Below are 16107 nucleotides of genomic sequence, written 5' to 3'. Positions count from 1 at the left end.
ACAAAATCATCGTCGATCGATTAACCCTTTGCAGTCGGATGTCGCCCATACGACGGCACAATACATATATGGCATCCCCTATTAATAATTATTTTTCTTCATAACCTAATGATATTAAAAATGCATAATAACGAATATTTAACGAATCAACGAATATTATAAAATGCATAAAAACGAGCACAAAATCTTTTATTTATCGCTACCCAAGAAATTTCCCAGCAGCGTAATCATTTTTCTCTCAATTCGACTCTGCACAACGAAATCACAATTTGTTCAAAATCTATTCCGAGCGCAAAGGGTTAAATAAACAGCTTTTGAAAAAAGATATGCGGTTTTATATGTTCACTTAAAAATCCGACATTTCGCATGCACCAACATAATAGTAGCGACTCGTTTCCTGTGAAAGAATCTGCATAATCTGAGTAACTTATGATTATAAAATCGCTTATTTCGATCCTAAGTTTCACAGTGGTGCATCAAAATAGCGCTGTGAGTTCTTTATAGTGGATATAATTGATTGGGAAAATGTTTCCTTCGAGCGCACTCCAAAAATATAGAAAACCTCGGTGTTGAACGCAACAACGCTCGAATGCAATCAGTGCGCGAGTGCAGCGAAGAAAAAACCAGTGTTGCGTGTTGGATCAAGTTTAACCCTTCACAGTCGAAGTCATTTTAACTCGAAATCCAAAACAATTCTTCCGACCTATAGTATTTCCATGTTATGCAATCCGGTGCATTCTATACCAATGAAATATGAATTATGTGACTCGTGCAATAATCACGCTTCTAACAGTTTCTCAAACATAAACAAATATAGATAATGTTAAAATTATGTCGAAGCATGCTATCGAAATTTTTAATGCCGCCTTAGAGTCGCCGCTCGACGGCAAAGGGTTAAATCGTTCTCCCAAGTTCTCAGCACCCAAAGAATCTCGCTAACTGTCTCAGCCGTATCAATGGAGATCGCCTGCATCAAGAAGAAAAGCAAAGTGTTCGAACAACAAAGCGCGAGTATCATCGACTGACGACACGAACAAATTCTGCATCTTTCGCAGCGATGCACCGCGGATCGAGGATCTCACGGCGCCGCGCGCGAGTTGCATCGACGGGAGCGCCGGACCGCTGTATAAAAAGGATCGATTGGAAAAGTAGCGAGACGAGTGGAGGTCGCTAATTCTCTCTCGCGTGCCCGTGGACCGTCGGCGAGGAAAACAGAGCAACGAGAAAAAAGCGTTCCGGAGTTCGGCGCCGCATTCCGACGCGCCGTTCGAATCCTCTTTCCGTCGGTGAATCTAGCCGCGTCGATTCTCGGCCACCACCCACCCGCAAAACAGCGAAAAAAAGCTTGCCGGAGGAGTGTCAGCCGAAAAAGGAGGAACACAATGATCGGAGAGTGAAAAAGAGAGAGAGAGAGAGAGAGAGAGAGAGAGAGAAAGAAAGAAAGAGAGAGAAGGAGCGAGGAAGAGAAAGGGAGAGACCGAGCGAAGGCGCGGTGGTAAGAATAAAGGGGAAGGGAGAAAGAGGTATACATCGCAGAGCGATACCAGGAGCGTAAGGTCTCAGGGTACTCCCAAAGGGTCATCACCCTGGCGAACCCCACGATGCTCTTGGGCTCTCGCCGCGCCACCCTCCTCGGTCTACGAGCGAGGTGCTCTTTACCACACCCTCGTGACGTGCACTTTTGCTCCCTGGCGCGTCTCCAGGGACGAAGAAATATGGGCTGGCCTGCGAGAAAATGGCGTAATTATATACGAGGGCGGGAAAAAGGAGGGTGTAAATCAAAACGGCGGGCTGGCTGCACGGCTCGCTCGGAGACCGAGACCGAGAGGAACGCGAACTTGTTATCTACGGAGCCTAGGCCCCCGACGATACCAGTCCCCGTCGATTCCTCGAGGGAACCGAGCGGCGGTGCTCGGCTCTCCGCGATATCGCGTTCCTCCGGCCAATCGGGCCGGCGCGCCACGAAAATCGCCGCGGCGATCATTATCGACGAGATCTCCCGCGGCTCGGTTTTAGATCCTCTATTTCAAGTCGCCGCCCGCGCGCCCGGAAGATGGAACGAAGTCTCCGGTGACCCGATTTCGCGACGGTTCCACGGAAGAACAAAAGACGGCCCTATTATACGAGTAATACCTTGACAATTGGTCGCGGCATCTTCCTTTCATTCGGTAATTATTTTACTGGGAACAATTCTTTCGGCCGGGAATAATGGCCGGCCGCCTAAGGAACACCGCTGGGAACAAATCCCGGCGACTAACAAGCCTGTCCCCCGGACCCGGTGAAAACAAGACCAATGCCTGGGAGAGCTTACGCGAGTTCTGTCCCGGCCACGGTTATAGTTCGGAGCAGACGAATTCATTCTGGTCACTTCGAAACGCGCGAACCGCGCCGCGCCGCGTCGGATGAAAAAGTACCGCGAGCCAACCGCATCGTAATTAGCGAGCGGCATTCTTAATTATTCTAATGAGGGCAATGACGTCACGAGGTCGAGGATCTTAAGTACTCAGGCATATTACCGTAACACAGACGCGAGACTGCCCTCGCTCTCTCTCTCTCTCTCTGTTCCTCGCGCGCCGACTTTCCTCTCTTTTTCCCCCGCAGCCGCCGCTGGCAGCCTTTTGAAATCCTCGAGGCCTCTTTGCCGCGGATTTCTCCGCGACGAGAGGCCCGCGCGAGCGTCGTACGCTCGGTCGAACGCGACGTAATAACGCGTCACCGCGGTGCTGACGGAACGATCGCGTCGGACCACGAACGATCATGGTATATCGTTGCATTGATTGTCGCAGGATAGCTGAAAATTTCGCGCGTCGGCGAGCGTCGCTCGAACACGCCGCACAGTGGTATAGAAGAAGCCTGAAATCATGGCCAAAATCCAAAAGATCGAAGTTGTCGTTGGGGAGTTTTTAACTTACGGATTGGTTAGTTTAATGAAGCGTCTCCGTGTGGTGGGAGAAACGAAATGGCCCATACTTTTATACCTGAATGGCAATTACACTTCGAATTTCGAGTTTCTTGGGCAGTCATTACTCGCGAGCGTGTGCGACAGTACGAAGTGAATAGTTTAAAGCGTGTACGTTTTTGTGGAAGTGTTTTCTTTCAATTGTGTAAAATGGATATTGTTTCTGGTGCTAAGTACAACATTTTGTACCGCTAACATCTCACGAATTGTTAACTGTTACATTAGTAAATCGATAAATTGTAGATTCAAGTTATAAGAGCGAATGGAATGCATTTACCGTAAAGTTATAGTCGAAACTTTTGCGGCCTATGAGGGCCAGCTTTCAAACTTACCGGAGCCATAGTTTATAGTTTCATCTAGCTGCGCTTAAAAAATTGGCTGCATCGCGTTGCACTTTTTTCAGTTACAACCGTTTTTGCGAGTCAACGTACGGGAAACTGTCTCGCGAGAGTATCTAAGACGGAATAACTTTCTAAAAATCGTGCCAAATTGCTTACATTGTTTTGAGATGTTAGAAAAAGCACTTTATTAGGCAATGTCGAAAAATATTTTGAAAAAAATGAAATTTGTTAGATTGAAAAAAATGTTTCAATTTTTGGTTTTCTATTTTCAGGGTCTCGCGACAGTCGATACTGTCTAACTAGGAAAGAAGTGTTCCTTATTATTAAGGAAAACTTAAATAGTGACAATAATTCGATAACAGAATATTTTAAGCAAAAAATATTGCAGCAAGAAGGATTTGTGGTCGACATGAACGATGATGTGACACAAGCCATGAAAAAATTATTTTCTGCCTTGAGATGTCTGCAATCTGAATCGTTGAAGTCGTTCCGAAAATTTTATTGTCAAAAATATTACTGTAGAATCTCGGGAAAAAACAAGGGAACTGTATACAGGACCTTTGGCTTCGTAGCCTATCGCCTATTCCTGATTTCCCAATTTTTCAACAACTTATCCGCCATATTTGATCCGCCCTTTTGTTTTTGGAATTTTTTAATTCAGATTCGTAATCAGCGACCATGAATAATTCTCAAATAAATCCGTTATTATTTCTTATTTTGACCATGATTTCGAGCTTTTATACCACTGTGCGCCGTCGGGAAAGTTGTGACTTTAGATGCTCGCACCGATCGCCGGGACTGAAACTGAAAATTTACCCGCTTACGATCTCAGCGAGACGGTCTGCTTATGGTCGGAAGAAACTATTCGCGCACGGCTTTCCGCGAGAGCGGAGATTGTTCGAAGTTACGGGATCGTCGTATACGTGTACGTCGATTGTCGTAGCGTAGGACAGCCGACGGTGATAAACGTGCGAACAGAGGGCCGGGCGTCGGGCGACGCGTTGTGTAAAAATAAATTGTTGCACATGAACGAAGGATTGTATTCCGATGGGCTTGTAACCGCGGCGCGATCGCTGAACGAAACTGACGCAAGTTACAATTGAAAATCCGGTTCGCAACGGCGGCCGCAACACGGAAAGAAACCGCCGCATCCATAGAAAATGAGATACCTTTCAGCAGCGTCGGGAATATGGGTCACCGAATGAAACACAGTGGCTAGGTAAATAGATTGAGGGTGTGCGCGCGGATTGAGGCGCGGGAGACAGTGGGAACGGAGTCGATAGGTTTTATCTCGACCCGGTTGGCATGGCATTTGCAAAATTAATCATCGACGGCGTACGACGTTCTATAAGGCTCGCTGGGGCGAGCACCTCGTGTTTTCAAAAAACCGAGAGAGCCGACACCGAAACTTCGAACGGATGTGGAATTCAGTAATTAAAAGTTCGATCGGGTTGGAATACTAGGGCTTTTTTCCTCTAGCGTTGACCGTGCGATAGCGTGTCTTGGTTGTTTTTAGTGTCGACGGGGAAATAAAGAAGCAGCGAGCATTGTACTGAAGGGAGGGGCAGTCGGGTGATCAGGGAGATTTTTAACCCTTTGCAGTCGAATTGCGAGCCTGAGGCGCCGCTGAAAATTGCTATATAATATATATATATATATAATAATATTGTGTGCAACTGAATATTATATATTATTTATTATATATATTATTATATATTATATATAAACATAATAAATAAATAAAATAATTAATTAATAAATTAAAATAAATAATAAATTTATTAAATATATAATTAGCTATATATATATATTTAATAAATTTGTTTATATTGAAAGAATTGTTAAAGGTATAGTTATTGTACGAGCGAGTAAACTGGCTTTCATATGCAAACAATACAAAAATAATAGTTAACAGAATATACAGGGTGTCGTGGAACTGATGGTACAACCGGATAAGGGCTGATTCTATGTTAAAAAATAGGTCGACGGAAAAGAATAGCATTTTTCCATTTAAAGCTCCGTTTTGGAGGAAACTGAAGCTTATAGTATGACGAGAAGTAGAATTTTGATATGTATAACAAATTTTTTATAATTATCCCATAGTTTGTAAAGAAAAATAGACAATTTTGGAAGAGGGGTTACGATTATTTATATATAAATAACCTTGACATAACCTTGACCAAACTCGATCCCTATTCAACGGTATTATTTTTTCAACTTATTTCTTCTCAAAAACGGAGCCTTAAATGAAACGATATTATTCTTTCTTTTCGACTTATTTTTTTTACGTAGAATCAGCCCCAATTAAGTTGCACCACCAATAACACAACACCCTGTATTTTCTGAGCCTTCTTAACTCTTTGGGGCACACGATTTCAGAAAATAAAATAGATCGCTTGATCTTCGACCGCATCATCCACAGTTTCGTCGAACACGGAACCCATGGAGAGTTGTCTCATATCTTATCGCGCGTCGCCGGTGTCCCCAGCGTAAAACTGAAGCGCGCAGCAACCATCGTTCACGGTTGATCGATCTGCGGCTGGTTCGTCCACAGTTTCAACGATTGCATGACTTAGCGTCTGTTTTCATTCCGAGCGAGACAATCTGTCAGAGTTCCACGGTGCCGGAGCATCGCGGTGCGTAATGCGAAAGGGGAAACAAGCAAGCAACAGCCAACGATGGCTGACTAGACGCCTAGAAGAGCGCCGGATGCCTGTGGCGTGCACACGCGAGAGGTTAACGCGGGATCTCTTCTGAAACGAAATATCGATTCCCGGCAGGCGGCCGGAGAATCGTGCCACCCTTACAGCTGTAACGGGAATATCAGAAGAGAAGAGGACCTCGGGGGAGAGGGAAGGGGGAGGGAGACAGATATGTATAGAGCGAAAGAGAGAGAGAGAGAGAGAGAGAGAGTGCGCGAGCGAGAGAGAGTGCGAGAGAGGGATGAGCGAAAGAAAGAGGGAAAGAGCGAGCGAAAGGGAGGCAGAGAAAGAGAGCGCGAGGGGTGCCGCACGGCCATCCTGCCTCGTGTACACCACCGGCAGAACCACCCTCCTGTTGCCAACCGGGCATCGATCCAACGGCCAACCGCCACGTTCTCCTCTGGTCTACCAAGAAAGCATCCCTGCCTGTTTCCTTCCGCCGGCAGATTCTCGGGAGAATCTGTCGCGATTCCGTCGCCGCCGGACAGGTCGGCGACCGGCGAAAGGAAATTAATCGAACGGGAGTTCGATTGGGACCGAGAGATCGGCCCGCGCTCGTCCAAGCAGGGTGGAAGGGGGGAGGCGTCCCCCGAGATTTTTAAACGGTCGCACGTGCACAGGACACACGGCCGGCCGAGCGAGTGAAAGGAAAACGGACTCGCGCGTATCTTGAGGCGCGCTCGCCGAGACAATGTCCCCGGCATACAAAGGCGGCCGAGCAAACGTGAATCACACGGCTTCTCGTCGGTACAATCGTGTCGGAGAGAGATAACAGTCCCGTGACATTATTGAAAGGCGAAACACCCGTCGAAGAACGACGCCGTGACGCGCTAATGAATCAACGCGCGCGCGCGCGCAAGACGCAGAAGCGTTCCCTTCCGCCTCGCCGCGAAAGAATCGCTGGGGCACCGGGCCCGGACGTGGTCCGGGGCCGTGTACCGCGGCCAGAAAAATTCCGCGGAGCCTCCCGGTTCCTTGTACCGCGGGGTTTATCGCGGCCCCCGTGCGAGTGTACAGGAAACGAAAGGAAGCGTGTCCGAGAGCGAGAACAAGGTCGTATTTCGCAATCACTCGGTGTCAGCGGACGCTTTTTACCGGGCCTGTCGCGCGGTTTAGCCCGGCCAGCCTTTCTATTCGGAGGGAAACGCGGCTGCCGGGCCCGTGTAATTACGGCGCGGGATCGACGACGGTTCGTTCCGCTGAAAAAACCGTGGCTTGTAAGCAAATTGTGCATGTCCCGTGCACCGGGACTGAAAAAGGCCGGGTACAGGCGCATTGTATACGGTGTCGCAAACGCTCGCGTTCGACGTGTAACGTCGACAAGAGTCCCACCGCTTCGGGCCCACAGGATTTCCCACGCGTCGCGGCTTCTGCGACCGATCCGTTCCGAGGAACATCCGAGTTTTCGGAGACGCGCCCCCCCCCCCCCGATTGCCGCGCGACCAGTCCCGCGCCGCCGGGTCCAAGATCAACGGCGTCATCGCCTTGTTCCAGTTTATTGTCAAGTGCAGCGGACGTGAGTCACGGCTCTCCGCGAGATCGCTAATATGCACACGTGCACGGGCCGGCGGCACGAGGTTGCCAGGCGTCGAGAGGAACGCCGTCGACGGAACGCGCTCTCTCCCTCGACGGGAGTCCGCGCGACGCCAGGGAGAAACGCCGCGTCCCCGTCGCCGTGACGTCGGCCGAATCAGCTGACGTCCGAGACGACGTTTGTCCCTAGCCGAGAGTGTCGTCTGTTACGACGACGACGACGACGACGACAACGACGACGCCTCGTTTCCATACGCGCGCACACGCCAGCCGGGGCCCGATAAAAATCGCCGACGCGGGAGACCGGCACCTAACTGCGCCGCGCGCACTGTTCTCGTCCGGCGAGCGCACGGATCGCAACCACGCCCCCGCGCGCTCCAGAGAGAGGAAGCGATTAGCTCTGTTCGTAAATTCCTTCGGTTGATAAGATAAGAGCTTGAAGCGCGTCGATAGCCGTATCCGCGGCTGAAACGGGGACGCGTTCGATCAGCTGACGCCGAGGCCACGGTACCAAGACGACGTTAGAGAGAGGACCGCGAACGAGTCCCGCGCGCCCGTCCCTCCGTAAGGGAGCGCGCGTTCGGTGGCCTCCTTCCGTTGCGTCCGGCTATTTTTAAACCCGGCTCGACGCGCGCCGTGGAAAACGGGTACGAGGAATAAAGAGCGAGAGCACACATACCTATATCAATCCAGAGCATGGAACATGTCCAAATGCGCCCGAACTAGTTCTATTATGGTATCGACTAGCGAGCGCACGACACCGCGAGCCTGCTACGAGAGGAATATCGAAGCGAGTCGTCGCCGGAGAGAGTAATCCCCAAGAAGAAATGCAAGGAAGATATGCCGCCTCGGCTCGCGCCGAGAGGATTCTCTTGGAATTGCCTAGCGCAGTAGACACCCAACGGATTATGCGCAAGGTGTCGCAACCTAAGGGTACGTCCGCAATGGTGGAAGGGGTAGGGCGCCTGGCGTTGGTTACCGAAGGCTCGACTGGTCGGTTAGGTTAGGTTCGCGCGGTGTACGAGCTTCGAACTAGGAACGATGCAGATGTCGGGGCCGATGATCGTGCACTTTCACCGTCAAGGAACATGTCGTTGTTACACCGGCCGACCCCGAGGGCTGTTCCGTTAAATAGGTTATGCCGATCCGCGCGTGTGCTCGGCGTCGAAAAATCTCTGATTCACCGATCACGGCCGAGCGCGGCCTCGTTACGGGATCGGACGGGGACCCACCTTGTTCACCGGCGGCCGTTCGCCTAATATGGATATGTACGAAAGATGTTCCTCTTACCTTTGCTCTCCCGAGGCCACGATTATGCGAACACGGCCCCCGTGACAGGACTGCGAACGTAAAACCCGAACTCCCCGCGAATCGATACCACGTTCGACCGTTACTATTTTCAAATGTGACCGCAGTGCAACAACGACGGCTTAGAGCTCGCCGTGAAGCTTGTAACCAAACATGGAAATCTTTCCAGCGGGATTGAACGCGGTGCGGCGACGCGGTGACATAATTCCGTCGACACAGGAGAAGAGCATCGGCCCCCCGATGGGGACGTCGATTATCTCTCTTTCTTTTTTTCTTTTGGTTTTTCTTTTTTAACAGATCACTCAGAAAAATACACTGCACCACCGAACGCGATATTCGCGTGTGTCGCGCGCGCGACAGCGTCGGTCCTCGCTCTCACCCCCTTTGCGCCCCGTGCGCTCCGACACACACGGAGGGCTGATGCGAAAATGGACAACGGCCGTTTTGCGAATACGGTGGCGCACAGGAACGATCCCTCGCGAGAAAGCCGTGGCGGAAATATCTGCGAGAGATTTCGCCGCGGGAGAGAGAAGCTTTTTTCTGGAAAAACTGACCGTAAGAACCGAGAAACGGACCCCGCGAGCAACCCCTCGGTCAACGATGGCGAGAATCCAGGCGCAGCTGACTGGTAATTCTGGCCGCACTCGTATCCCAGGCCTAGCGGACGGACTCCGCTCGAATACTCACATGACGACGCGCGAGACGATCGAGGATATCATATTAACGGTTTACGACGGTTAACGGGGCGCGCGCGTTCGGAAGAAACTAGCGATTAATGCGGACAGCCGTTCGTAGCACCGCTGCTCACAGGTCAACCATGTTGGACTGGCAGCTGGCTGCTGCTGCGCGTGTGACGTCATGTCGTGTTTTCGTCACGTGACGGCAGGCCCGTACGAGGTACGGGCGCCGAGGAGCGGGGCACCCAGTGCCTGCACAACGAAAACTGCGCAACGGAGAAATAGTAAATTGTAAGAGGTTTCAGTGCAATCGTTGCGAACTGAAGGATGCAACGGCAATTGAGAATAAGGTGAGAGAAGCCTCGCGACATTGGAGGATCGTTCGAATATAGTTCGATGCCTTGGAACAAAGCAACGAGTCAACGAACAACATCGCGGTATCTTACACGTAACTCGTGACTGACAAAGGAACGGATAAAGAACGTTGGTGCACATAACGCGAAGACGCATCGGGGGGCGGGTGGGTCCAATGAATCCTCTTCCAGGCCACTAACCCCGCGCAAACAAATAAATCGACGGACCAAAGCTCGGGAAAAAAGAAATTTCATCGTCCACCAGATATTTTCCCGGCAATGGCTACAATCCCTTCGCAGGACCAACGTCGACCAATCCAACTGGAACGGCGCGTTGCTAAAATTGATTTTTCACGGGGTAGTTAAACTCCGGCAACCTAAATAAAATAAATTACTTTGACTCCTTGGTTGGCAGGGAATTACAATATATTAGAATGTACAATATATTAGAATTATTGTCGTTAGAATGTACAATATATTAGAATTATTGTCGTTAGAATGTACAATATATTAGAATTATTGTCGTTAGAATGTACAATATATTAGAATTATTGTCGTTAGAATTTAGAAATTGGAATTATTGTCGTTTGAATCTATAAATTAGAATTATTTTCATTAGAATTTAGAAATTAGAATTATTATCGTTAGAATTTAGAAATTGGAATTATTATCATTAGAATTTAAAAATTAGAGTTATTATCGTTAGAATTACAAAGGAATTCATGCGGCGATTGTTACAGTATATTAGAGTTACAATATATTAGAATGTACAATATATTAGAATTATTATCTTTAGAATTTAGAAATTAGAATTATTATCATTAGAATTAAAAAATTAGAATTATAATCATTAGAATTAAAAAATTAGAATTATTATCATTAGAATTTAGAAATTAGAATTATTATCATTAGAATTAAAAAATTACAATTATTATCATTAGAATTTAGAAATTAGAATTATTATCATTAGAATTAAAAAATTAGAATTATTATCATCAGAATTACAAAGGAATTCATGCGGCGGACTGATTAGCTCCCTAAATCTAGGATAATTTAGTAACATAATTATAGTAATTAATTCGACGGGACCACCCTCCAGTTTCCTGGAATCAGCGCAAATTTCAGGTCACCTGACTCGCGAGCGAAGCTATTCAGGACCGAAGCGTTCGAAATGTTCAAATCACAACACTAATACCCTACCCACCCCCTCGGCTCCTTGTCCGTAGACCAGACGTAAGGTCGGTAGACCGACTAGCAAAGTGCCACCATTTCGTTCGCAGAATGCAGGCTAGGTTTAAGGTCACTGGACTCGCAAACAAAATGCATCGCGCGGATAGTACCGTAGCTGATAAGGGTGCACCGCGTCTGTTCACCCTACAGGCGCGACTGGTGCGGGGCCCTGCGGTGCATGGAGGCCGAGTAGTAGCCATCGCTAGCGGCGACAGCGTTGGCGCCTGAGCCCCCTCCCCCCTCCACCTGAGCCCGCCCTCGTAATGCGACCCTAGAGTCGACACTTCAACCCCTCTGGGTCTCGCGAAATTGCGGCCCTGTGCACCTTGTTCCGTGGTCGGTCGGTGCTACGGCCCTAGACTTTCTCACCCCACACGGTCGGCGTGTGGCGATGGGTGGCAGGCAACGCGAGAGAGAGAGAGAGAGAGAGCACGTCGCCTCCGCTGAAGAACGGAGAGGCGAGAGAGAAGACGACGAATGATGGGGAAGAGAGAAGAGAAGAAGAAGAAACGGGGTAGAGGGAACACGCGAGGGCAGAGAGACGAGAAGAGAAGAGAAGAAAAGAGGAGCGGAGAGGAGAGGAGAGGAGAGGAGAGAAGAAAAGAGAAGAGATGAGAGAGGAAAGATGCAGAGAGTGAGGTGGCTGCAGGGGTGCGGAGGGCGGGCTGTTGGGTGCTCGAGGGCGGAGGAGGGCGGGAGAGGGAGAGTGTCGGTGGTGAGATGTGCGGCTAGAAGGGAGAGGAGTAGAGAGTGGGTGGGGGGGAGTATCGGTGGCGGCGCGGTGCGGCGCGGTTCGGCGTCGGCAGTCGGCACGGCACGGCTTGCCTCGACGGCGCGGCGAGGGGTGAGGGGTCGCGGGGTCGCGGGGCGCCGAGGGGCGGCGGAGAAGGCGGCGAGGCGTCGGAGGAGGAGTGGGGTGGGAGGACAGCGGGACTGGAAGGCGGGGGAGGGGGCACGATCCGCGGGAAGGAGCCGTGCCTCCCTGCCGTCCGCCCGCAGTGCGCGCTACGCGATATCACTGGCCGGTCATGTGTGCGTCACTCTCACGTTCACACTGGTACCGTTCGGAGTGCTTGGTTGTTACCGCGCTGCCGCCGTCACCGTCAACCGAAAAGTGTGCGGCCAAGTTGTGCCACGGTGTGCGGCCGGAAGTTTGAAAAGTGTCCCCCCGGCGTTCGGTTCGGTCCTGGACGTGGCGAGGGACCGGGGAGAATTCTGTGTCGGTGCGGGGATCATCGTCATCGTCGTCATCGGCACCACCGTTGCGGACGTCGTCACCCTCGTCTTCGTCGTCGTCGTCGTCGTCGTTGCCGTCGTCGCCGACAACGGGGAAACGGGGGGCGCGCAGGTGGAACGGACTGTAAAAGGAGCGCGGCCGAGGAAACGGAAGAAAAAAGAAAGAAAACGGCGGATCGCCGGACCGTCGTGGAACAGCGGAGCGGATCGTACGAATTGCCCGTCTGCGAAGAGTTTTCGGCCGTCTTGTCCAGGCGTGCATGTAGCGGCAAGGAGTGGCTGTGCCCCGCTGCTGTGTTGGTGCTTGGCCGACTGTCGAAAGAAGAAAGGAGTGAGAGCGAGAGAGACGGAGACGTAGAGCGAGAGAAAGAGAGCGAAAGAGAGAGAGAGAGAGAGGGAGAGAGAGAGAGAGAAAGAGAGAGAGAGAGCGAGAGAGATAGATAGAAAGGGGATCGTGCGCGCCTCATGGCCCTGTTGTTTGTTGGCCCGTCGTGATCACGAGGAGAAGAGAGTTCTCCGGGTGCGATCGTGTTGTTTCTGGTGTTCTTGGTGGAAAAATAACGAAGTGGTGATCGGTGCTCACGGTTGGTTGTTCTTCACCGCGGTTCTTGTGTGCTACGTGGGGTTTTCTTTTTTGGGGGAGAGGCACGCTCGCCGGAGGATCGGAATAGAGGAAAAGAGAACGACAGAGATAGAAGGGTGGAGAGAAGGAGAGAGAACCGGCGGAGTGGGAACGAGACAAGCCAGATAGATAGATAGAGGCGGAGAAAGGGTGATTGGAAGACCCCGGCCTGGCGATCCGAATTCGCGGATCCGACACGCCGCGGTTGCCGATCCATAATATGGCGTACAAGTTTCGCGAAGAGATCGTGGGAAAGAGGTTTCTCTCGGTGAGTGGTTTCACCAAGCTAAAGGTGAATAAGATCAGTGAGTGGGGGTGGCGTGCAGGGGTGATTCGTGCTGCCAGTCACAGGGATAACGGCTGTCATGATCTCCAGGTAGGTGTTGCCTATTTCATTATTAATAACGCATACCACCCGTTTCTCCGTAACGGACGATGCACGTCTTAACGCGCGCGCTTACACGACGTTTCGATGCCGCCGTGCTCTTCTATACCGCCTAGAAAACAGAGAGACCCCGTTTCGATGCATGCTGCCTATCTGGCATCGCGCGCGACACACGCCGCGCGTTTCTGTTTACATTACCGACCCGACCTTTCGAATATTCGAACCTTGCGTTTCTAGCGCCTATCAGCTCGATCCACGAGCAATCGTTCGTTACTCTTTTCTATGGAACTCTGGTACCCCCCGGGCTACGTTGGTCCAGGTCCGGGGTCAGCTAGTCTACGACTTCTCTCCGGCCTACCCCAATAACAATCCAGCGTAGCCTTGTATTTGAATCGTAATTTCACGCTCCGAATCAACGGATCGAATTACATCCGCGAGCGACCGGTCAATTTCTTATCCGAGATATTCTCGAATAACGTTTTTCTTCTTTTTCTTTTTTGCTACTCGTAGTTTTGCTCGGCGAAGGTTGTTTCTCCTCGACACCTTGCTCCACTCCGATGGGGCTTGTTCTCGCACGCGCCGAGGCTCCGAAACCAGAAACACGGTTACATAAACAACCGCGTATTTTAGCGATGTTCCCGTTCGCTCCAAATGTATGTTTACCTTCGACGCGCAAAAAGGACCCCGTCTCCGCCGATATTAAGATTAATACTCGCACACGCAGCGACGCGCTATATATATTTGTTATTCAAATCCCCGGAGAAATTTCACGGCTAATCGTCTCCACGTTTCGCCTCTCGATCGTGAATAACATCGGCGGAGGTCCGTGCGACGTTCCTTTCCTTCTGCTCCATACAGCCGAGGAGATTAATTGGCAAATTCGATTCGTCGTCGGTCGAGAAGCGTTTTCGCCGCGCACCATGCGCCGAGACGTGCACGTCGTTGCTGCCGTTTTTATCCGGCGAACGAGTGCTCGAGAACGCGGCTCCTCCGCGGCCGATCGAACGGAATCGTTCCTCGCCGAATTATTATGTTCGGTCGGCCGATCCGGAACAGATTTTGCGCGGGAAACGTTCGGCGTGTCCTGGAACGTTTCCCCGTGACCGTCGACGAACCGCGTTGCGAAACCGCTCCGTTTTCATTGGATCAAGGATTTAAAGCGAGCGAGAGAGAACCGGGGATGCAAAAGACACCGGCACGCCGTCGATTGCCTTCGACGGAACCTGATCGAAATAGACATCTATGGCAGCAAAGTCGCGGAGACCTAGCCCAGATAGACTCAGCTATTCAGGGAACCTAAATTCTTTAAGAGCTAGTCGATCGTAGGTTCTATAGTCCCTTCGGAACAGTCTCGGAGACGCGGCCAGCCTCGAGACCGCCTATCTATTGGGTTGGTAACTAAGTATAATTGCCGATTTGTTCAATGAAATACAAAATTTCTTTTTACTTGGAATGAAGTTTAATCTGTACTGTATTTTACCATGATAATATAAGAGAACTAATGTAAGTTAGAAAGAAGAAAAATACATTTAAAAGAACAGAATTACAATCACAGAACTAATTTACTCAATCATTTACTCAGTGCTTAACGAGCATAGAACTTTTTATATTAGATAAACACGCGGAAGTGCGCACAAGAAACGAACGAGAACGTTATTAACCAAGATGACAAGAGAACTAATATAAGTTAGAAAGAAGAAAAATACGTATAAAAGAACAGAATTACAATCACAGAACTAATTTACTCAATTATTTACTCAGTACCTAACGAGCATACGGCTTTTAATATGAGATAAACATGCAAAAGTACATACACAAGTACACACAGGAAACGAACGAGAACATAATTCACCAAGAGATGACAAAAGAACTATTGGGTTGGAAACTAAGTAATTGCCGATTTGTTCAATGAAATAAAAAATTTCTTTTTACTTGGAACGAAGCTTAATCTGTAATGTATTTTCCATTTTGTTCGATGACCTTTTGCCATCTCTCTGACAACTTGAAAATTCCACGCTCGTAGGAAGTCTGATCCTTTTCGGCCAAAAACTGAGTTAAGTGAGATTTTACAGCGTCATCATCGTTAAAAGTTTTACCACGAAGGGAGTTGTCCAGGGATCGAAATAAGTGGTAATCCGATGGCGCGAGATCAGGGCTATATGGTGGGTGTAACATCAATTCCCAACCAATATCCATCAATTTTTGCCGAGTGGACAAAGACGTGTGCGGTCTAGCATTGTCCTGCTGGAAAATGACACCTTTACGATTGACCAATTCTGGTCGCTTTTCCTTGACCGCTGCATTCAATTTGTCCAGCTGCTAACATTCACGGATAATAAAAAATGACATAATAATAATAATAATAATAATAATAATAATAATAATAATAATAATAATAATAATAATAATAATAATAATATTATAATATAACATTTACGGATATCATAAAAATGGGAGTGAGAGACATCTATAACTGAAATCGGCAATTACTTAGTTGCCAACCCAATAGTTCATTTCGAGATTATATTTCGATTTAAATTAAATATAGCGAATTCTCCTTAATTGACTCTCAGCTTGGAAAGAAAAATGGACGATTTGGGAAGAGTTAGGTGCGATTATTTCAGTCTTGCACCTCGTTTTTATAGTTGTTGACAATCGGCAATTATAAAAACGAACCGCGAGGCTCGATTAATGGTATCTACAGTAATGTCGCCCTGATTGTCGCCCAAATAGTGCACCAAAATAGACAATTTGGAAAGGG

The 16107-nt window shown here is 49.2% G+C and overlaps 2 protein-coding genes across 8 annotated transcripts in view; one reads left to right on the top strand and one right to left on the bottom strand.

The window, feature by feature from the left end:
• LOC117221945 (Receptor expression enhancing protein A) overlaps positions 1-9686 on the bottom strand; it is a 41906-nt gene extending 32220 nt beyond the window's left edge. The window contains exon 1 of one of the 4 annotated variants that reach the window (XM_033473312.2): positions 9531-9686. In XM_033473312.2, the coding sequence (XP_033329203.2) occupies positions 9531-9562 (32 nt within the window). In that variant the 5' untranslated portion in view covers positions 9563-9686. The other 3 variants (XM_033473311.2, XM_033473307.2, XM_033473306.2) reach the window with 3 other exon arrangements.
• Positions 9687-12090: 2404 nt separating this feature from the next.
• The window catches only part of Kdm3 (Lysine demethylase 3), a 577918-nt gene continuing 573901 nt past the window's right edge, over positions 12091-16107 (top strand). For all 4 annotated transcript variants that reach the window (XM_033473464.2, XM_033473465.2, XM_033473466.2 and 1 more), the window contains exon 1: positions 12091-13337. In XM_033473464.2, coding sequence (XP_033329355.2) covers positions 13182-13337 — 156 coding nt within the window. In that variant the 5' untranslated portion in view covers positions 12091-13181. The remainder of the gene's footprint in view (positions 13338-16107) is intronic.

Source organism: Megalopta genalis, chromosome 3 (genome assembly GCF_051020955.1).
Source record: "Megalopta genalis isolate 19385.01 chromosome 3, iyMegGena1_principal, whole genome shotgun sequence".
NCBI lineage: Eukaryota > Metazoa > Arthropoda > Insecta > Hymenoptera > Halictidae > Megalopta > Megalopta genalis.
Note: the sequence above shows the minus strand (reverse complement) of the source record. Positions and strands in the feature narration are given on the sequence as shown.